This window comes from Carcharhinus amblyrhynchos, chromosome 4, assembly GCF_965287045.1.
Source record: "Carcharhinus amblyrhynchos chromosome 4, sCarAmb.v2.hapA, whole genome shotgun sequence".
Lineage (NCBI taxonomy): Eukaryota > Metazoa > Chordata > Chondrichthyes > Carcharhiniformes > Carcharhinidae > Carcharhinus > Carcharhinus amblyrhynchos.
Window position 1 is genome coordinate 103,585,574 of NC_137327.1, and position 24,639 is coordinate 103,610,212.

Sequence of the window (24,639 nt, forward strand, 5' to 3'; positions counted from 1 at the left end):
GAATGAAGCCCAGTCCATCACTCAAACCAGCCTCCCATCCATTGATTCTGTCTACACTTCCCACTGCTTTAGCAAAACAGCCAGCGAAATTAAGGCCCTCTTGCACCCCAAACATTCTCACTTCCACCTTCTTCCGCCAGGAAGAAGATACAAAAGTCTGAGGTCACGTATCAACCAACTCAAGAACAGCTTCTTCCCTGCTGCTGTCAGACTTTTGAATGAACCTACCTCGCACTGGGTTAATCTTTCTCGACACCCTAGCTATGACAAGAACACTATATTCTGCATTCTCTCATTTCCTTCTCTATGAATGTTGTTCTTTGTCTGTATAGCATGAAAGAACCAATACTTTTCACTGTATACTAATACATGACCCTACATGACACCCCACCTCCCAACCCACACAACCCCACCCCCTCCTAACCCAATCCCCCTGACCAGCCAAGCCAAATCCAATCCACATACCTGGATGCTTACCTTCATCCTGGCCTGTCAATTTCACTGGGCTCTTTAAACCAACCCGCTTTCTGGCAGCCAGTGCAATAAAAAAAAGTGGTGTGGCCTGCCCTGAATTTACTGGAGTTGCACTGCTGTGACCTGTACTGTAGACTCCAAATTGTTCCAGCCAGCAAGAGGTTTGTACAAGGTTTACAGAGCAGGTCAGTGCACTTTAAACTCTCATAATTCCAATGGGCTATGACTTTCCACCTCTGGATGGAAGTTGTGGCCCACAGTGTTCTCCCTATCAAGCTCTTTTACAATCTCATAAGTTTCAATGAGACCATTCTTCTAAACTCCAGAGAATTTAGGCCTGATATTTACTCAGCCTCTCATCATAGGAAACCCCTAATCCCAGGGACCAATCTAATGAACCTTTACTATAGTGCCTCCGATGTAAATAAGCATATCCTCCCTTAAATATGTGGACTAAACTTGCACACACTAATCCAGGTGCCAACCCACCAAAGCTCTGTACCAATTATAGCAAGACTGCTTTATCTCTGTACTCTGATCCCCCTGCAATAAAGGCCATTTTCCATTTGCCTTCCTAATTGCTTGCTGCACCTATATGCTAACTCACTGAGTTCCTTGAATGAGCAGAGTCAAGTCTCTCTGAGCATCAATATTTACACGTTTCACACGTTGTTAGAAATATTCTGCTTTTATATTCTTATGACCAAAGTGAGTTGCCTTATACTTGCCAACATTATACCCCATCTGCCATTTTGTTGCCCACTCACCTAATCTGTGTACATCTGTTTGCAGCGCTTCTGTGTTCCCCTCAAAACTTACATTTCTACCTTGCCTTGTATATCACAAACTTAGCTACATTGTGATCTTTCTCTTTGTCTAAGATATACAGGGTGGGATTCTCTGGCCATTCACGCCAGCTGGATTCTCCCGTTCTACTGCAGTGAATGGAGATTTGGCTGAGCGCCAAGTTCTTCGTCTTCTCTGGCAATGGTGGCAGGGTGTGAATGACTGGAGAATTCTCGTCAAAGATTGTAAATAGCTCAGGCCCTGACACTGATTTTTGCAGCATTCTACTAATTACAGGCATTTTAATTAGGACCCGAACGCTTCAAACTTTCCATGCAGAACATCATTCCTAGTTCTACTTATGTCATTGGTTCCTACATAGATCACAATAACTGGATCATTTCCTGCCCATTCCACATTTGTCTTCAGCCGTGCGGAGATGTCTTCAAACCTAGCAACGGTCAGGCAGCACAGTATTCGGAGTCTCCAGTCACAGCTACAAAGAACAGTATATAGCCCCTGAATGTTTGGTCCCTATCACTACCACTTTCCTTTTTGGTTCCGTTAATTGAATAGCATCCTGTGCCATGGTGATATGGTCAGTTTACTCATCCAACCTGCAGTCTTTCTCTTCATCCACACAGGTCACAAGCAGTTCATACCTGTAGGTCAAAGTCAAAGGCGGAGGCTTCTCCATCGCTTGCTGTTGGATCCCCATTCCTGCCTCATTCACAATGATACCTCCCATCCCTGATAATTGACAAACTCGAAAGTACTACCTAGCCTAAGGGATCTGACTGCTCCCTGAAACAAAATGACTATGTAACTCTCCCGCATCCCTGATGATGTGCAGTGTCGGCATATTAAATTCCAGCTCAGTAACTCTGTTGCTTGAATCTAGGGAATGATAATGTCGTTACAGTGTTGCTTTTGGATGACTGGATGTCTTGGTTTGTGACTGGGACTGGTAACAGTTCAAAAGCCAAGGGATCAGCTCTTGAGATATCAGCAGCTTGTGGCTAGTGCGCTAAACCTATCACAGTGACTCGTGCACTTCATTTATCATTCAAAAAAAGCCCCTGCTGTTGTCAATTTAGAAATTGATTCTACCGACATGAACTCTGAATATTGTCAGGTTGACCTCCAAGCAGGTAATTAATATCAAGAGGGAATGCAGAATAAGACAAGGCCTTAGGCACCAAGGAACGAGAACTAAGTTGGGAACTCCGAGCTGGAAGTGCTCAAGCTGCAAACATTTGATTGTCCAGGACTGTGATCCATTCCAGCTAAGGTTAGACAGCCATGTTACACCACAATCTATGTTGTGTCGGCCTAAATTACTTATTTGATTAAGTTGATTAGTTAATAATTTACACAGCAGAAATAGTACCAAATCTCCTAACTTGAAGAACAGTCATCAGCTACTGGAGAGTGAAAAACAGCATCGCCTGCCCCCTCTGTGCTGAATCCCCACTGGCATCAAATTTCTAACTTAGTTCTCGTTCCTTGGTGCCTAAAGCCTTGTCTTATTCTGCATTCCCTCTTGATATTAATTAACTGCTTGGAGGTCAACCTGACAATATTCAGAGTTCATGTCATTAAAATCAATTTTTAAATTGACAACAGCAGGGTTTTTTTTGAATGATAAATGAAGTTCTCTCGGGTCACTTTGATAGGCTCAGCGCACTAGCCACAAGCTGCTGATATCTCAAGATCGAGTCCCTTGGCGTTTGAACTGTTATCAGTCCCAGTTACAAACCAAGACATTCAGTCATCCAAAAGCAATACTGTAGTGACATTATCATTTCCTGGTTGTACCCTATCCCTGGCAGATGACTGAATAATTATTTAATTCATACATTCCACATGATACAAAAAATAAAATGTTTACTCCTTTCTACACATAATTTTAACCTACAGAGTTGAAGTCCACCTTTGACTAATGGTGATGTGTCTGTTCAGCTCTTGACTTCATACAAGGATGTACAATTTAAACTATGTCCAGTAGGTAGGTAGAATAAAGTATAGATTGACAAGTTATCATAGATCATAGAATCCCTATAGTACAGAAGGAGGCCATTCAGCCCATTGAGTCTGTACTGACCACAACCCAACGCAGGCCCTATTCCTGTAACTCTATGCATTTACTTTGCTAATCCCTCTGACAGTAGGGCCAATTTAGCATGGCCAATCAACCTAACCCACACATCTTAAAGTAAATAAAGTTTATTGATTAGTCACAAGTAGGCTTACATTAACACTGCAATTAAGTTACTGTGAAAATCCCCTAGTTGCCACACTCCGGTGCCTGTTGGAACACACTGAGGGAGAATTTAGCATGGCCAATGCACCTAACCAGCGCACCTTTCAGAGTGGGGGAGGAAACCGGAGCACCTGGAGGAAACCCATTCTGACACAAGAAGAACGTGCAAATTCCACACAGACAGTGACCCAAGCTGGGGAATCAACCCCAGGTCCCTGGCACGGTGAGGCAGCAGTGCTAACCACTGTGCCATCATGCCGTTCCACTTGGACTGTGGGAGGAAACCCATGCAGACATGGGGAGAATGTACAAACTCCATACAGACAGTGGCCCCCAGGGCCGGAATTGAACTTGGGACCCTGGCACTGTGAGGCAGCTGCGCATAATTTCATGACACCTCTTTCTCAAAACATTCTGACATACTCAAAAGCAAAATTATCATTTTATAACTTCCAACTATCACAGACTCAGATCCAAAATTGCACACAACCCAAAAATACGTGAGATACAGATTTTGAATTTTTTAGAAATTGTTCTTTAAAACTTGCAATGATTCATTGTACCACAAAAAGAATTTCTAACTAGAGATAATGGATTTATTCAAAACTGGAGATAAATTCTAGTTAAAGGCAGTGCAATCTTTTTACTGGTGTCCTTATTGATTTATTGATGTGTATGTTTCTCTCCAATAATGAATAGTAGGGATCAACTCGCTTCATGAATTTTAATTTAAAAATTCATTCTCACATTTCTTCTCTTGCAGTTTCCAGCATAAACTTATTTCTCTGTCCTGTATTAAAATAATTAAAACGGTTTGAGGAGTGAATCTTTTTGGAATCATTCTATTGTTAACCACTATGATAATTAGTTAAGAGAAATTTCCATAAAATAATCGAGGAATGAAAAGCTTCTAATTCAATTAAGTGGTTTTGAAGAAAGTATGGTTTAAGTGTTTTTTTTAACATCAGCAGAAGAAGAATGAATTGCTTCTTACAGGACATACATTATTCTCCACTGTCAATCTCCAATAATTACAGATAGCATTGTTAAAAAAAAGCTTGATATCTCCTTCAGTGCAGTATAGGTGGAGCGACGTAGGTATAGAATGATAAACATAACAGCGACCACAAAGCTGAAAGTGCGCGACACAATAGTCATACTAGCTCAGGGGTAATGGACTCACATGAAGCATATTGCACAATTTAATAAAGAACAGTACTGATTCTACCAGTGCGCACCACAGCCTCAGCTGTGGAGTTTTTAAAAATTCTTTCAGGGGATGAGGGCTGGTTTGGTTAGGTCAGTATTTAGTACCCATCCTTGATTGCTCTTGAGAAGGTGGTGGTGAGCTGCCTTCTTGAACAGCAGCAGTCCATGTGGTGTATGTGGACCCACAGCGCTTTTAGGATGAGACTTACAGAAGTTTGACTGAGCCACTGTGAGGGGAATGGTCGTATAATTCCAAGTCAGGATGGTCTGTGCCTTGGAGGGATCTTGCAGGTGGTGCTGTTCCCATCTGTCTGTTGCCCATGCCCTTCTTGGTGATAGATGTTGCAGATTTGAAAGGTGCTGTCGAAGGACCCTTGGTGAGTTGCTGCATTGCATCTTGTAGATAGTACACACTAATGCCGCTGTGCATCAGTTGTAGAGGAAGTGAGTGTTGAGTGGTGGATGGAGTGCCAGAAAAGTGGGCAGCTTTGTTCTGGATGGTGTTGAGCTTTTTGAGTTTTGTTGAAGTTGCATCACAATCCTGCCTTATGTCATTCAGATGGTGGACAGGCTTTAGGGAGTGAGGAAGTGAATTATTTACCATCAAATTCCTGCCCTTGTAGCACAGTATTTATATGGCTGTTTCAGTGCTGTTTCTGGTGCTTGGTAAACCCCAAGATGTTGATAGTGATTCAGCAATAGTAATGCCATTGAATATCAAGGGGAGATGATTAGATTCTCTCTTATTGGAGATGGCCATTGCCTGGCATAAGTGTTACTTGCCACCTATCAGCCCAAGCCTAAATGTTATCCAGATCTTGCTGCATATGGACAAGGACTGCTTCAGTATCTAAGGAGTCATGACAGTGTTGAACACTGTGCAATCATCGGCGAACATCCCCACTTCTGACCTTGTGATAGAATGTAGGGCATTGCTGAAGTAGCTGAAGACAGTTGGGTCTAAGACACTATCTCAAGAAACTCCTGCAAAGATAACCTGGGGCTGAGATGATTGACCTCCAATCACGACAACAATCTCCCATTATGTTAAGAATGATATCAACCAGTGGGGAATTTTTCCTGTTGGCTTCAATTGTTCTAAGGTTCCTGGTGCCCCATATGATCAATTTAAAAAAAATCAAGCTCTGGAACTTACCTCTTTTTTTCCAAGTTTGGATCAAAGTGGTACGTGGTCTGGGGCTGAGTAGTCCTGACAGAATCCGGAACTGCGCATTAATGAGCAGGTAATTGGAGAGTAGGTGCTACTTTATAGCAATCAACAAACCTTTCCATCATTTTGCTGAAGTTTGAGGGTAGATTGATGGGAAGGCAATTGGTTGGATTGGATTTGTCCTGTTGTTTTGAGGTCAGGGCATACCTGGGCAATTTCCTACTTTGTCATGTACATGCCAGTTTTGTAACAAAATACAAGTCTACAACAAAGAGACAGGTTTATTACATATTTCAACATATTATCTATAATATCAATGTGCAAACTGATACAATCTTAACTGCAGAAGTTAGACACCAGACCCTCCCACTTCACTCTTGAGCAACATTCTACTTCTCTTTTCCTTAACTCAACAAAGGGACGTTCATGCTGTGCTATCTAATTTTAGCTGCCTGTTTTGGATTTCAACAATTGCTCAGCTTGCAATGTGTGGATCCTCATCACCATTTAATGATTTAAAACAATTTTGCTCAAATGCCTCAATTTTGTTTGCACCAGAATAGTTCAAATATTATTTTTCTCCATTGGCCTTTGAGGCTCAGAAGTGAAGTAAGCCTGGCAGTGCCAGCCTTTATGCAGTGGCTCAAATAAAATCTTGCCCGCATGCTCTCAGTTTTGACTGGCATTATGTTTGCAAGTGTGAATATGAAGATATGACCCAATGGCATAGTTTGGGGACTGGCAGTAAATTGGCTTGTGAACTTGGAATATCAGAGTGTAACACTGTTGCTGGAAATGAGAGATAAAGCTGCTTCTTTAATACATTAGTAACTTCTATCTGGCAATCATCAAAATAAAAATACATTATTGAATTAATTAAGAATTTGAAAAACAAAATGACACAAATGAAGATATGGAAAATTATGTTTGAATAACTGTACAGACTGGTATGCTTTACAGTACTTTCTGTGTTAAGTTTTATTACTTTCATTTTAGCCCACCTGAACAGAATGTACTCTGTCTCAAGTTACAAATGTTATTCCCCATGATGGCTTTTCCTCACCCCATACAGTGCTGATGTATCTCTTTATGTCACCTGGTGGCTACTGTCAATTATATTGTCATGGCGTGCAAGATAAAGTATTAGGTTTGATACTATTAATCGGCGTAGCAGCAAAATATTGCAGCTTTTCCTATCCCCATCTCAGCAGTACACAATCTGTTTGTACTAATGCTCTTAGCTTCAACTTGAAAAGCATAGCCACAATTGGCTCCTTCCTAATCCACCTTGCATCGAGGGACAACATCTTCACTCATCCGTTTGTTGGCATTCTCCTTAATTCAGCTGCAAGAGCTTTGGTAGAACGTAATTACTAGTCAGTCTCCAAAGGACACTTGGATGATTGCCTGCAATGGATTTGAGAATGAAAACAACACTTCCTCCAGGGTTTCATACAGGTTGTCAGGATAAAGTATAATCATAGAATCCCTAAAATGCAGAAGGAGGCTATTCGGTCCATTGAGCCTGCAACAACAACATTCCCATCCAGGCCTTAACCCCGTAACCCCATGTATTTACCCTCCTAATCCCCCTGGCACTAAGGGGCAAATTTTCCTGTTCCGCCACCACAGGAATTGTAGCAGGTGAGGGGCAGACCATGGAAAGGTCCATTGATTTTCCAGTTTTGGGGGCAGGCAGCTGGAAAATCCCACCCAAAGTGTCAATTTAGCATGGCCAATCAATCTAACCTTCATACCTTTGGAGTGTGGGAAAAAACTGGAGCACCTGGAAGAAATCCATGCAGACACAAGAAGCACGTGCAAACTCCACACATTCAGTAGAGGCCGGTATTGAACGTGCGTCCTTGGCACTGTGCAGCGGCAATACTAACCATTGTGCCGCTGTGCCTCAGTGCAGTCTTGTACTTTGTTTGCTTTTAAAATGAATTCAACACAAACCTTATTTTCAATATGACAAAATGTAAAAGCAACCCTAATAGATAGCTCGTGATATCTGCACTGAGAGGATACACACCAAACCTTTCTGGTATTGAAAGCTGTTTTATTAAAGGTGGGGGTAGGGACGTGAGAGGGAGAGGTAGAATGGGTTTGAAATGTTCTCCGATTCTATCCATCAATCATCTCAAATTTCCCATCTGTGCTCCAAGATATTTTAATAAGCTGATTCACAAAGAGAGAAACCTATAATGTTTCCATTCTGCAGAGAGAAGTGCTAAAAATAGCTGTCAATTGGGATAGGCTGGAAAATTCAACAGCAAATTAAAATCCTTCTGAAAATGTAAACGATGCATATATAATCTAATATATATTGGCAGCTCTGCACTGAGAATTTCAACTGTGATTTAGAAATAGGAGTTGCTAATTATTTACAACAAGAAATGAAAGGCAAATAGACACTGTGTATTTATAATTTTTATCACTTCCCTCAAGCTTTCACAATGTACAGTTTAGCACCAAGATTCAGAAGAGTGCCAACATTGATTTGGATGATTTTCAGTTTTTGAAATATGCTCTGTCAATTTGCAGTAAATAATTTGGAGCCGCAATAGCTCCTGGAAATTTCCCCCCACTTGCACTATTTTATTAGATCCTAATGATGTTTTGAGGAAAGAGACACTCTTAGGTTCCAGCTAGTCTAATTGTATCATCTATATCACTACTGATTGTTGTTCCTGGCTTGTGAATGCATGAACTTCTGCAGGTATTAATAGGGGTGTTCTGGACTACATATGGATCAAAGCCCATAGATCTTCCAGATAGAATCTAACAGCACCCTGTCATGGATGACAGATAAAGCACAGATTAAAACTTACACTGGTTTGTATGAGCAATATATTTAATATATTAATGGCTTAACCAAGGGGTAGATGAATTAACTTCTATAGCGATCGTAATCACTACTCTATTTTATGATTCATACAGACCAGTGCAAAACATATGCACGAACAATGAGTTTGACCAATCAACAACTTTGCTTGTATAACCAGACATACACAAAGTGCAAGCCAAGTTGTGAAAAGGATAGCATAAAAATCGTGTTATGCTAAGATTGTTGATCTACTTATTGGCATAAAGATTGTGAAATAATTCAAGCTTCAATATTAATTTCAAAGAACATCAAATGATCAAAGGAATACACATCTGTACAATTTACTTTCTCACTCCGGCTGTGATTTGGGGTGGTCACCTGCCCCAAGTTGGCTAAGAAGTTCCCAAGTTGTTACTGCAAAGTATGCTCAAACAAGATAACATATTTCATTTCATAATAATTTTGCCATCTTGCTTGTTTAAAAGCTATTGACAAATGGCTTTTGCAGAATCATTACAGATTTTCAAACCTAATAATAATTTGACTCAATGGTGAAGTAGTACAAATAAGGCTGCTGTTAGGACTTTTGTTCAGAGAGCACTTACAGTAATTATAGTCAATTTAAACTTGTTTTTACTTGGATAAAAGCATACTGAAAATGTGAACATCACATGCACTCAGTGCTGCCACATATAAGCAAAGTCCTGGGACTCTCCTGGTGACAAAGCCATGCCCAGCATGCCCATCGGGGTAATCTTATCAATCTCCTTCTTGTCCCCCTCACCCCACCCAGTGCTGACCTTGTGGACTCTGCTAGAAGAACAACTCCCACTGCTCTCTACCTCTCCTTCCAGAAAGTCTTGTGGACAGGGATTTGTCATCCAAAGAGCGCACAATGGATATTTGTGCCATCATGGCCCTTACTAAAAACTAGCTAAGGAATGATGCCATCTTTCCCCTAATGGATGTCTCTCCACCTGACTATGTCATCCACCAATTGTCATCATGGTGAAGATATGGCTCTTATCAAATCAAATCATATCCTGCCCTCTTACACCTCTGATTCTTCCTACTCTTTAGAGCAATTTACCCTGTTCCATGACTCTCAGTTCTCATTTAAATCCTTATTCAGTACCCCTCATGCATGTACTGTAATAATTTCCTCACAGCTATTTGCTTTCCTCCCTCAACTCTGCGCCATGTTACCTCTCATCCTCTGGAGTTTCAAATTCCATTTCAATGCCCTTTATTCTGCAAAGTTCACTGCTGTCTTATTTTCCCTTCCTTTAATTCTCCACGTAAATGCTCCAAGCCATTTTCATAGCCCGCCCCCTTGTATCACTTTCCACACACATCACCCTTTTCCTCCCAATTCCACTTACCTCTGTGTTTCCCTCTTGAAAGAAGCTCTTTCCCAATTCACTATACTTTTCACTTCCCAATTGTCCAGCTTTTGGTCCATTGTTGACCTTGACACTTCTGAAGCTATTACCTGTTTAACCACACCTCACCTTTGCCCCTGTGTTTCCATCAAAACCATTGCTTTCTGACACCCTGATAGCTTGCTTGCTGCAGTCCTTGACTCCATTTCCTTAAATCCAAGGAATGCAGGGTTGGAAGGATATGATAGAAAACTGGTTCAGCCAATAACCACCAAATCTGAATGAAACATATAAGAGTACATTTGGCTTCTGTCCCCTTATGCCAGAACTGTTCACTATTTCAGAATCATCCTGGAACACAAAAAATACCCCTGACTTCTTCTCTCTACAGTAAACAATCACCTGCATCTCCACTAAACTTCCTCTGCAGGTCCCTCATACCTTAGTCCTAAACTTGCATTGTTCTCGATGTTCTCTCCTATCACTTCCTCACAGAGTTTATAATTCCATGAAATCCATCTCCTAATTTGTCAACTCCACTGCCGCTGCTGAACACCCAACTTTTCCCCTGTGGACTCTGATATAGTGGACTCCAGCATTCAAGTGAATAAATATTTCTAACTTGTTTTTTTTACTGCTCTTAGTTATTTCTTGTAATAAAACTCTTTCCTTTCTTGTTTCTTTATTGTGTGCTTATGTACGTATTTGAGACATCCATCCCCTAGATTTGAATGTATGAATAAACAATACTTCTACCCTAAAGAGAGTTTGCTCCGGATCACTTTAAAAGTCACTTCACGAACTGAGGGTTTGAGGAAATACGCTACAGTCGACTTAAAAAATTAAAACTCTTATGGAAGCAGCCATCCAATGAAGATTTGTTTTCTGATTCAGCTAAAGCGAAGATGTTCAGTAAGACAGACCTGTCAAATGCTACTTTATTATTTACCACTCATAAACACAATGGATTGTGCTAGTACGTAAATTACCATTTTAGGATTCTACTTCCCCCAGAATGCTCTGGATCTAGTGCTAAGTGAATCGTCATAGAAATCCTACAGTGCAGAAGAAGGCCATTCAGCCCATCGAGTCTGCACCGACAACAATCCTACCCAGACTCTATCCCCACTTAGTTACCTTGCTAATCCTTCTAACATATCCCATCCTGGGACACTAAGGGTTAACTTAGCATGTCCAATCAACCTAACCCACACATCTTTGGACTGTGGGAGGACAGCAGAGCACCTGGAGGAAACGTGGGGAGAATGTGCAAACTCCATATAGACAGTGACCCAATTCAGGAATTGAACCCAGGTCCCTGGAGCTGTGAGTGAGTAGTGCTAACCACTGTGCCACCATGCCGCCCCAAAAAAGGGGCACCGACGAGGATGGGATGGAATGAAGGGCGTATGGTGCTTCTTAGATGACATTCTAGTTAGTGGTAAAGTTATATTGGTTTAATATATGCCGGTTTCTCCTATTTCAATTTGTAATCTGTTTACTGACAATGTTTAGTTTCCTGATTTTAAAAGTGTGTGCATTTATGGAGGTGGTAAAGAACATCATTTACCTTTTAATCTGAAACATTAATTACAGTTACTAAGATGCAGGTTTGTTGAATTGATTTTCTATATATCAATATTAATTAATTATTCGTTATTAAGAAAATAGCCAAAAGTTGAGTTCACAACAAATCACATAGAATATTGAATAATTGAAGCTTTTGGGAGATTAGAAGACAGGAAATAAATGGTTGCTGACCATTGCTTACATATCAAGTTGGTCCCTATTGTGTGTCTTCATAAAAACAAAGCAAAATGCTGACTACTTAAGTGATTAAAATGTCCATCTTAAGTTGTAACAAGGATTCCTAAATTCAGATAATCACGATGAAGTAGTTGTTAAAAATCATTACAAGATGTATAAAAACATAAAATATAAGCACATAATCCCCATTAATGCAGTTGTCAATGCAGTTGTCTTGTGATAAACCCAGAACTATTTTTCAAGATATACTTTGCTGTGACCAGAAATTCTAAATAGTATAAGTATAATGATTTAGCTTTCTTATGCACCTCTAAATGAGGTTTTGCAACACCCTAATCATATTGATTATGAAATCAATGAAAACCTGAATTGTTAATAGGGATATTGTACGTGAATGAGGCATTATGCAGAAACTAGAGTGAATGGTGTGATGCAATTCTACCAGAATTATGCATAAATGAGATATCACAATGCGCATTCTGAAGTTCTTTTTAAAAACTAATGGATTTTTGTGATGTTGTTTGCACAAATCCATGAGACATGATGAAAGCCAATGAAGCAGGTGAATAATAATCAAGTGTTCTTTAATCCCTGGGAAACATGAGCAAATTAGCAGGCTTTGCAAACGTGATGGATGTATTTCAAAGTTTTCATTCATTATTTGGACTAAACTACTTTATAATCAGAACAATATCATTACTAAATAAGGACATTTGAGTTTTATAGAGGCAGATATTGTATTTAAATCAAACGCTTGGATCAGGAATTGCATTTAATTAGAATGAACAAGATCCTATCAAAGGCTTTGACTTCCATTTAGGCTTAATAATCTTCTTGTAGTATTTGCCCTCGCACTTAATAAAAGATTGATGATAGAATGTTTTATAGAAACTTCTCTAGAATGTGTCTCAATTAGAGCCACATGTAGGGTGGCATGGTGGCTCAGTGGTTAGCACTGCTGTCTTACAGCATCAGGGACCTGGGGCTGATTCCCAACTTGAGTCACTGTCTGTGTGGAGTCTGCACGTTCTCCCTGTATCTGCATGGGTTTCTTCCAGATGCTCTGGTTTCCTCTCATAAGCTGAAAGACATGCTGGTTAGGTGAATTGGCCATGCTAAACTCTCCCTCAGTGTTCCTGAACAGGCGCTGGAGTGTGGCAACTGGAAGATTTTCACAGTAATTTCATTGCAGTGTTAATGTAAGCCTACTTATGACTAATAAATAAATGCAAACTTTTAAACTTTAGAATCCTTACAGTGCAAAGGAAGGCCATTTGGCCCATCAAGTCTACACCAACTTTACTAGACCTTCTTTCGGGTTTAACTGTCAAACACATTTATTTCCCAGCAATGGAATAAGCAAATAATAGAAGTACTATGACATTTTAATAAGTGCTAAGCTTAGCTAACTCCATGTAATAGAAAATAATAATGGAATTTATTGGGAAAACTGCATTGATAATTTATCATACACAATGTGCCTCTTTTTTCTCATCAACCACTAAGTTATCTGACTTAAATCATTCTCAATCAGAGAGACTCCGTGATTTGCAAAAAAGAGTAGGCTGTTAAGAATGTTTTGAAAGAGTTTCATGGGCCACGTCATATCCAAAAAATTGTTGAATTAAAAAGGTCCATCAAACACGTGTTTGAACAAAGCGCATAGAAAATTCATATTTAAATTTGTGACTTGACTCTGCCACGTCCCCAGTTTTATAAAACAATTGTTGCAAAACAGGAGCAAAATAAGCTTAAACATTTTTCAGTGATTACCAAGCTAAATCTTAGATAACAATGGTTCATGTGGATCATATTGGACAATTGTTAATTGCACAAATGCCTTATCTTTAATAACTTTTTTCATGATCTTTAACACGGTGGCATAGTTGTGAGCACTGTTGTCACACAGCGCCTGGGACCTGGGTCCAATTCCAGCCATGGGTCACTGTCTGTATGGAGTGTGCACGTTCTCCCCGTGTCCACATGGGTTTCCTCCTGGTGCTCCTGTTTCCACCCACACTCCAAAAATGTATGAGTTAGATGCATTGACCATGCTAAATTGCCTGTTAGTGTCCCAGGATGTGTACGTTAGCGGGATTAGCGGGGTAAAAATGCAAAGTTATGGGGATAGGGCCTGGGTAGGATTATTGTTGGTGCAGATCTGATGGGATGAATGACCTCTTTCTGCACTGTAGGGATTCTAATATTAGAACACAAATCAGAGAGAATTGATACTTTTGCTCTTTTCCATAATGGTGCTATGAGCTGTGAAATATAGAAACAAGAATGGATCTTCCATTCCCTTTACTCTGTTCCCCCATTCAGCTTCCTCATCCTAATTTAGTCACCCTTTTCTCAAGTTTCCTCAATTTATTTCACAACAAATCACCAATCTCAGTTTTAAAACTAAAAATTAGCTCAACATTTACAGCTTTTTGGTGGAGCAAGTTCAGATTTCCCTTACCCTGTGAAAAATACTTCCTGACTTTGGCATAGCTGTAATTTTGAGAGCATGCATTCTATTTTTGGATTCCTCACCAAAGGAAATAATTCCTCTGTGTCTATGTTATCAAATCTCCTGATCATTTTAAACACCTCAATTAGATAACTCCTCAATTTTCTAAACTCAAGGAAAGGCAAGCTAAATTCCTGCAACCTGTGCTCATAAATTACCTGGTAATTCAACACCAGGTTAAAGTCCAACAGGTTTATTTGGAATCACGTGCTTCCAGAATGCTGCTCCTTTATCCGACAAATGGAGAGGTCGGTTCACAAACATGGCATATATAGACAAAGACACAATTGCACTCACCTGATGAAGGAGCAGCTCTTTGAAAGCTCGTGATTCCAAATAAATCTGTTCAATTTTAACCTAGTATTGTAAGACTTCTTACAGTGTCATAAGTAGGCTTACATTAACACTGCAATGAAGCTACTGTGAAAATCCCCAATTGTCACACTCCAGAGCCTGGTCAGAGACACTGAGGGAGAGATTAGCATGGCCAATACACCTAACCAGCACGTCTTTCAGACTGCGGGAGGAAACTGGAGCACCCAGAGGAAACACACGTAGGCACGGAGAGAATGTGTAGCGTCTGCACAGACAGTAACCCAAGCTGGGAAATGAACCAGGGTCCCTGGCACTATGAGGCAGCAGTACTAAGCACTGTGCCACCATGCTGGATGGATACCTTGTATTTTATTAAGGTTATAATCACTGAAGAATCCAAAATCCAGTAATGATTTGCTTTTCTCAAGCAGAAGAACATACCTTTTTTCCTCCTGACAGTTTTATTTTATTTAAAGAAAATAACTTTGTTAGACTTAAGAGTAGTATTCTGAAATAGCAAATGGTTAAAAAAAAATCATCCATAGCTGCTAGCCTTTATCAATAGTGCTTAAAAATGGATTAGCTTGTTAACCAACTTTGTATTATTCAACAAGAGAGAATCAAAGTGCTCTATTGTTTTGTTGGTTTGTTATATATCAAACAAGACTGACTAAGTATTGATTTTCACAACAGCTTTCAGAAACAAACTTGAAGTGAAAAATACATGGATGATTGTAGGTTTAGCTTCCAATGTTCGTTAACAAATCTGCTTTCCTTTCCTTTGTTCACAGGTTGGCATTGAACAGCTGTTCTTCCAATAGGATGAGTTCCGGTAGTTCAGATGAGTTCTTCCAGTCAATGAATCATGCAGAACAAACATTTCGGAAAATGGAGAATTACCTCCAGCACAAGCAACTGTGTGATGTTCTCCTGATTGCTGGAGATCACAAGATTCCTGCTCATCGGTAAAGTATGCAGTATATTTGATTGAATTACAGGACCCATACAGTCAGCGCCTGAGCAATATATTGCATTTAGACTCATATGGAATCATCAGTGCTGTTCAGTTGATGAAAGCTAAAATGGTTCACTTTGAATCATTTTTACCAAACTACTCAATGATAAAATATTGGTTTAAGACAGGTCTATCAAAATATTAGAAGTTTTACAACACTGTCTAATATCAACACTTAACCTTTGCAAAAGTATATGCATCAAAACCCTAATAAAATGGCTCTGAAGAATATGAAGGGTAATCCAGAGCGAATGGTAAGAAACCATTAAATTTGCAGCACTGTGAACAAAAATATTGGAATTAAAATATTCATCTGGTGGCATATATTTATATGTCTCATTTTTATTTAAAAAAAAATATATTCTCATGGTATGTGAGTATCACTGGCAAGGCTAGAAATTGTTGTTCTTCGCTATTTGCCCTTGTGTAAGATATCAATAAGATACCAATTTAGGCTCTTGACATCAGGAATATTTGACATCAGTGATGGCATAAAACAAAGAGAAAAGGAAGAGGCATAATACCATGGGAAGAAAGCTTCCAAGTTGCGGGTTTTAGTTATTCAATACACAGCGCCAATTTGTGTGCCATGCTGTTGAATAAAATATCGGTGTATCTTATTGCCATGCAGATTGACTTGACAAATAAACTATTGCTCTGGGCAATAACAATATTGTGTCTGTATTTTTAGAACTACTTCAGGGAAAAAGGAAATCAATGTGACTTGATTTATTAAAAATGATAAAAAAGAAACAATGAAGTCCGCTAAAAGTGTAATGGGCCACAAGTTAACAACAGGAATTAAACATTAAATCACTGTCCTCATTTCTCCCGAGTCCCTGTCTTAAACCTTTGGAAGTGCCAGATGGCAATGATTAAAGGCTTTTGGCTTAATGCTTGAAACATCAGTGCTTAAACAAAGCCTGGTCGATGATTGAATCCTATTTTTGCTGAACAAAGTTGATCTCATTAAAAACTTACAACAGTGTAGAATTTCTTGATGTTTACATAATTAGCACTTCCTCTGGGGCCACCTATTACTAGACACAATTTTAACTTGTGTTCATGACTTCCTTTACTGAATTGGCAGCAATTATAAATCTAAATTTCACTATTTTATATGTTGCTGCATAAATAATGTAGTGCATTTTGACCAGTAATCAAAGTGATATAGCAGAATGAAAATCTATTAAACATAATTAAGTAGACTTAAATAATTCCCTGGTGTGAAAACTCAATAGTTGTATAAAACCAATTAAAGGCCATATAAAATATGTTTGATCCACATTTTATTTTTAAGAAGTGCAGCTTTCAGACTAATGAAGTTGACAAAAACATTAGTGGTGTGGTATTTGTTTCAAAGTTTTCAGCTTATTTCTTATGTTGTCTTCATTGCTTTCAGGCTAGTCCTCAGTGCTGTTTCGGACTATTTTGCAGCCATGTTTACGAATGATGTACGTGAGGCCAAGCAAGAAGAGATTAAAATGGAGGGCGTCGACCCAGATGCACTTAAAGCACTTGTCCATTATGCTTACACAGGTGACCTGTAATGTCATATTTATAGATGACTTTTTATGTGTTCGGTAGCAAAAGTCGATATTGGAGTCAACCTCCATTTTAGATTTCCAGTAAAGGAAATAACAGTTACATTTCACAGAAAATCTGAATCAACCGTCTTGACTCTGAATACATTTCAAGGTGCAGGATATGTGCATTGATTTTTTTTTTAAACGTCTGCTTCTGCGAATACTTAAAATTGGGTTATGTTTCCTGCCTTGCTAAATGCTCGCGTCCTGTTTCTGTGCTCTAGCACAGCAAATCAAGAGTGTGCTATATATTTATTTTGTTCTTATTTTTAACCATTTAACAATCTTGCGTGAATCACATGGTCAAAGTTGTTAACAATTAAGGTAAAATTACTGTTTTTTTTAATTTGGGTAACTCAGTCCAAGTAATTTGTAAAAATATTGGATTTAAATAATAAACTCTTACTCATAGTTCCCTCATGACATTTTCAAATATAACTTTTGGCTTGGATTTTCACTTTTGAGCCAATTTCCTGCTCCGCAAACCCAACCCGGGAGAAAGTGCCCCGGAAGCTCGGACTTTTGGTCCATGAAGGGGATGGGTGGAAATCGGAGTCATGGAAGGAGTGAGGAAGCTGTGCACCAGCGCTGTGAGGAAGTTTTAAAAAATAAATAAAATAAAAAACAAACCTCCATCCCTCACCAATTGCATCACTCACCTCCCACACACTCCTGATGCTCCAACTATGGCAACACATGCCACTTCGTGTCCCTGACCCTCATGGCCCACCATGCCCATCATGCCCTCCATGCCAACCTATAACCACCCCTCATGCACCTCATGCGAGCTCCATGCCATTCTGCTCATATACCACTCTACTCACTCTCTTATTGCCAACTGTCACCAACCTTCACCCAATACTCTTTGCCCTTACAACCTGACATGCCAACTCACCCAGTATCCACAATGGGCAGACCTCAGGACCCATGCTGAGAAGAAATTAAATAAAGTTCTAAATGCCTATTGCAAATTATAATTATAAAAAAACCCATACTTAAAAACCCATTTACTGGGTGAAATCTTTCTTTTGGCAGAGTGACACAGCCAGTGGGAAAATGATTTGGTTTGATTTATTATTGTCACATGTATTAGCATACAATGAAAAGTATTGTTTCTTGCGCGCTATACAGACAAAACATACTGTTTGTTGAGAAAGAAATGAGAGACTGCAGAATGTAGTGTTACATTTATAAGAGAGTTTAACAGAGTTAGAGTGAAGTTTTAGAAGCATAGAACAAGAGTATAAGATAGAATTAGAAGGTATTCTGGGCAGAGCTTGCAAGAAGTAGCCTCGCTCCGACGCCATCTTGAAAATGGCATGGGATCCGTTGATTCCAAGGGCAGCTTCCTCTGTTGTGCTTTTAGGGACTTCTTAAAAAACTATATAACTTACCTCCTGCCCCAGAACACCCACCCCCAGGCAGTGCCAAGGGGCAATACCAGAGTACTGCCCAGGCATGTTTCCCTACCCACTCCCCATGGGATATACTCAGCAGTGCATCTCTGGTGAGTTCTGCTTGCCATGTGCAGATCATGGGAGACTTCTTGTGATTCTTGTCAGCCTGAGGTTACACCAACATAAATGGACAATCTAATGGCAGAGAGGCTCTATCGGGCATAAACACCTGATGATATTAACGTTGGGATTCCCATTACATCATTGGCAAGAGGTGGGGACAATTAGAATGTGAAATCTCACTGCCATAAACCACGTTTTTAGACTCCCTGGGATTTCCCATCCCACCAATCGTCCAATTCCCCGAAAATGGAAACGGAAACCCCGTTCCCCACAATATATTTACATTCCTTCAACTATATAATCTCTTAAAAAACAAATATACATTCAAGTCCTGAATTCCTTATAAAAGCAAACATTGCAATTGATGGCTCCACTCTTCAAAGAATCTATAACCACATGTACCTGTTGATCAAACTGTGAAATGACAGGCAACTTACAGTGATAATGGAAGGCTATGCAACATTAAGATTAATGTTTGCTTTTATAAGGAATTCAGGACTTGAATGTATATTTGTTTTTTAAGAGATTATATAGTTGAAGGAATGTAAATATATCCTAGGTTGGAGAATAGCCAATGTTGTTCCTTTATTCAAGAAGGGTAGCAAGAATAATCCAGGTAATTACAGGCCGGTGAGCCTTTCATCAGTGGTAGGGAAATTATTGGAGAGGATTCTCCAAGACAGGGTTTATTCCCACTTGGAAATAAGTGGACATATTAGCAAGTGGCAACATGATTTTGTAAAAAGGAGGTCATGTCTCGCTAATTTACTGGATTTCTCAAGGAGATGATTGAGGGTAGGGCAGTGGATGTTGTCTATGTGAACTTCCGTAAGGCCTTTGACAAGGTCCCTCATGGCAGATTGATGCAAAAGATGAAGTTGCATGGGATCAGAGGTGAGCTGGTAAGATGGATACAGAACTGGCTCGGTAATAGAAGACAGAGGGTAGCAGTAGAAGGGTGCATTTCTGAATGGAAGGCTGTGACAACTGGCATTGATGTGGGTATGCCGGCGTTGGACTGGTGTAAACACAGTAAAAAGTCTGACAACACCAGGTTTTAGTCCAACCTATTTATTTGATAATATACTTGCAAGCTTTCGGGTTAGCCCCTTCGTCAGGTGTAAAACTGGCATTCCTCAGGGATCAGTGTTGTGACCTTTGCTGTTTGTAATATATATAAATGTGTTGGAGGAAAATGTAATTGGTTTGATTAGTAGGTTTGCAAACGACACAATATTGGTGGATTTGCAGATAGTGATGAGGACTGTCAGAGGATACAGCAGGATATAGATCAGTTGGAGACTTGGGTGGAGAGATGGCAGATGGAGTTTAATCCAGACAAATGTGACGTAATGCATCTTGGAAGGTCTAACACAGATAGGAAAGATACAGTAAATGGCAGAACCCTTAAGAGTATTGATAGGCAGGGAGATCTGGGTGTACAGGTACACAGGTCACTGAAAGTGGAAACACAGGTGAAGAAGATAGTCAAGAAGGCATACAACATTCCAGGACATGCTTGCTTTCATTGGCTGGGGCACTGAGTTTAAAAATTGGCAAGTCATATTGCAGGTTTATAGAACCTTAGTTAGGCTGCCCTTCGTATATAGTGTTCAATTCTGGTCGCCACACTATCAGAAGGATGTGGAGGCTTTGGAGAGTGTACAGAAAAGATTTACCAGGATGTTGCCTGGTATGGAGAATAAAAGCTATAAAGAGAAGTTGGAGAAACTTGGTTTGTCCTCACTGGAATGATGGCGGTTGAGCGTTGACCTGATAGAATTCTACAAGGTTATGAGAGGCACGGACAGAATGGATAGCCAGAAGTTTTTTCCCAAGGTGGAAGAATCAATTACTTGGCAGCATAAGTTTAAGGTGTGAGGGGCAAGGTTTAAAGGAGATGTATGAGGCAAGTTTTTTTACACAGAGGGTGGTGGATACCTGGAATTCGCTGCTGGGAGAGGTAGTGGTAGCAGATATGATAGTGACTTTTAAGGGGTGTCTTGACAAATACATGAGTAGGATAGGAATGGAGGGATATTGTCCCCAGAAGGGTAGGAGGCAGCATGGTCAGTGCAGGCTTGGAGGGCCAAAGAGCCTGTTCCTGTGCTGTAATTTTTTTTGTTCTTTGTAATCGTGGCTCTCCAGCTTAAGTTAACAGCCAGAGTGAAATAGCAAACAATCATTTATTTTAACACTCCACACAGATTTCTTTTCAAAGATTTAAAGGGAAATTGTTTCAAAGCCTTAACAATTGCTTTTTACAATTCTTGTGACAGTTTCAATGAGTTCACACACATTTTACATGCAGTAACGTCCAGTTTTTTAAAAAAAATTATTAGTCACAAGTAAGACTTACATTAACGCTGTAGTGAAGTTACGGTGAAATTCCCCTAGTCGCCATGCTTCGGCACCTATTCAGGTCAATGCATCTAATCAGCATGTCTTTCAAACCATGGGAGAAAACTGGAGCACCAGAAGGAAACTCACGCAGACATGTGAAGAACATGCAAACTCCACATAGACAGTGACCCACACTGTGAATCAAACCCGGGTCCTTAGCGCTGTGAGGCAGCAGTGCTAACCACTGTGCCATCATTTTCTAACAATCGCAAAGGATACCTTACCTCTCAAATTGCCACTTATCTCCCCCAACTTATGTCTTCCAAAGGTGTTGTGGGACCACATCCAAAGGTCTGGCTTACATGTGACTCCAGAGCCACAGCAATGTCGTTGTCCCTCAGCTGGCCTCTGAAATGACCTAGCAAGGCACAAAGTTGTATCAATCACTACAAAGTCTCAATGAAGAAATGGAATTGGATGGACCACCTGGCATTGACCTAGGCATCTAAAAAGATAACAGCAAAACAAACAGCCTTGTCGACCCTGCAAAGTCTTCCTTATTAATGTCTGGGGACCAAAATCGGGAGAACTGTCTTACAGACTAGTCAGGCAACAATCTGACATAATCATGTCACTGTCTGTGTGGAGTTTGCACATTCTCCTCGTGTCTGCATGGGTTTCCTCCGGGTGCTCCGGTTTCCTTCCACAGTCCAAAGATGTGCGGGTTAGGTTAATTGGCTATGCTAAAATTGCCCCTTAGTGTCCTGGAATGTGTAGGTTAGAGGGATTAGTGGGTAAATGTATGGGGATAGGGCCTGAGTGGGATTGTGGTTGGTGCAGACTCGATGGGCCGAAGGGCCTGTTTCTGCACTGTAGGGTTCTATGTTCTATGTTCTATCATTTTCACAGCATCCTAGACATCACCATTACCATCTCTGGCAGGACAGACTCAGCAGAGGTGGCAGGCTTCACAGTAATATAGTCAGGAGAGAATTGACCTGGGAGTCCTGAACACCGAATCCAGATCCCATGAAGTTTCATGGCTTCAGGTTAAACATGGGCAAGGAAACCTCTTACTGGTTACAATGTACAGTCCCCCTTCAGCTGATGAATCAATACCCCATGGAAGGATGTGATATGCATGTCCTTAGTCTGCTGTACATTACCAAGTATTTCTCACACTAGATTTGAAATGGTGCACGTGGACAGTACCATCTGCTACAGAGATTCAGTCTGCTTGTTTGCAGTTGGGAAATTAAGGAGGAATCAGGGTCAAAGCTTTTGATGAAAGCAAAATAAAGGCAAGGCTCAAAACATTGGTTCTATTCTCTCTCCACAGATGCCGAGTTTCTCCAGCATTTTGTTTTTATTCCAAAACTAATGAGATGTATTGGGAAGATATTGAAACATTTGGCAGGAGGGATGCGAAAGTTTGCAACTTTTTAAAGAAACAATTGTCTTTGTTATGTGTTAGTTATGTAATCAAATTACTGAAATGTGACTGGCAGATTTATTGCTGCCGTTGAAAAATGAAGTAAACAATTAGGAAGAAATATATACTTTAAATGTTCTGCTTAATAAGATGGTAACAAAAAAATCTACTCAGTCTCTTCAAGGGAAATAACTTTCTTTCAAATTTGTCAGTTGTTTATGAATTGTACTGTCTCAAAATATTTGGATGTAGAGCTGGGACTCAATTAAATGGGCCCAAGATGTTGAAACTGGAATGCCTCTCAGAATAAAATTACAACGCTTCTTCTACATTGCTCTTGATTGGTTTCGCTGTATATTTTACAGGCCTCTTGGAACTGAAAGAGGAAACTATAGAGAGCTTATTGGCTGCAGCATGTCTTCTCCAGCTCTCTCAAGTGGTGGATGTATGCTGCAACTTCCTCATGAAACAGCTCCATCCATCCAATTGTTTGGGAATAAGATCCTTCGCTGATGCTCAAGGCTGCATGAATCTGCTAAATGTGGCCCATAGCTATACTACGGTAAGGTTATCAAAGGTTGTTGCCAGCTTTTGTAGCTGTTTCTGAAGGCAGTTCCTGAGACAGAATTCCCAAGTGGTAGTGGTGGTGGTGGGTGGTGTGCGAAGAAATGCAATCAATGTCCTAAAATCTGAACGCAGAGTAGGAAATTATTGCACATCATCACATTGGTCATCTAATGTCTGTCCAAGTGAGGAAGTTACCAAATATTTAAGTATAAAACCATTATAGTGTGTAATTCATTAAGCAACTCTCTAGAATTAATGCATGTAAACATTTTTAAACAATAAATGTTGTAGCTAAGATCTTGGAAACAATTTGTTTTGCTGTTTTCTACATTTTTCACTACACTATAGGAATCAGTGTGAAATAGGCAGCAGAATTCCAGTTCACAAAGGACTTTGCATTAAATTGACTTGAGTCTGTAAACTTCCTTCAGATAATTTTCACAGTATTTCTCACAGGCACAGAATGCTATAGTGTCTTTCAGTATGGCATGAAAGAATTTGCTAAAGGGAGTTTTAATTTGCAAGGAAACCATACGTTAATCCTCCCCCATCTGTGTACTTGCTGACCTACATGGGTTCCCATTTAAACAATGCCTTGATTTTAAAATTCTCATTTAGTTTTCAAATCCCTCTACTGGCAGGTCCTTCCATATCTCTGTCATCTCCTCCAGCTCAAAAAACCCTCTCAGATATCTTCATTCCTCTAATTCAAATCTCCCCCAAGCATCCCTGATTTTAATGGCTCCATCACTGGTGGCCATGCCTTCAGTTACCTAGGCCCCAAGCTCTGGAGTTCCCTCCCTAAACCCAATTGTTTCTCAATGGGCATTGTTGATCTGCTCTTGTTCATGGTATCATTTTGGAAACATTTAATAATTTGTTCAATAGTTGTCCAACCAATGAATTCAAACCATGGCTGGAATTCTCTGGCCTTGCCCGTGGCTGGGAAACTCTGTTCCCGCTGGAGCGAATGGAGTTCTGGCTAATCACCACATTCGCTCTGCTTGCTGGCAGCAGTGGCAAGTGTGAACAACATTGGAGAATTCCAGCCTATATCTTTGGCTTTTATAAGCCATCTTATTAAATGGTTGTAGTGATGTCAGTAATTTGGCGATAAAGTATCAGTTCTGTAAGTCTATGCAGGCTTGATGGGTTTCTCTTATTCCAGAACCCATCTGAGACACTTCAGCAGATAATGTATAATACTAACATTTCTGTTCAGTAGTGAGGGAATTGCTATCTTTCAAATGAGACTTCAAACCAAAGCTCCAATTGTCTGCTTAGTTGGACATTACAATATCCCCTGACATGGTGGGCAGCACAATGGTTAGCACTGCGGCCTCACAGCTCCAAGGACCCTGGTTCAATTATGGCTCGGGTGACTGTGTAGAGTTTGCAAGTTTTCCACATGGGTTTACTTTGGGTGCTCCAGTTTCCTCCCATAGTCCAAAGATGTGCAGGTTA

At 40.1% G+C, this 24,639-nt stretch overlaps 1 protein-coding gene across 2 annotated transcripts in view; it reads left to right on the plus strand.

Moving 5' to 3' along the window:
- Positions 1 to 24,639, plus strand: part of klhl4 (kelch-like family member 4) — a 200,407-nt gene that overhangs the window by 131,400 nt on the left and 44,368 nt on the right. For both annotated transcript variants that reach the window (XM_080187717.1, XM_080187716.1), the window contains exons 2-4: positions 15,504 to 15,677; positions 17,130 to 17,266; positions 22,974 to 23,170. In XM_080187717.1, the coding sequence (XP_080043843.1) occupies positions 15,504 to 15,677; positions 17,130 to 17,266; positions 22,974 to 23,170 (508 nt within the window). The remainder of the gene's footprint in view (positions 1 to 15,503; positions 15,678 to 17,129; positions 17,267 to 22,973; positions 23,171 to 24,639) is intronic.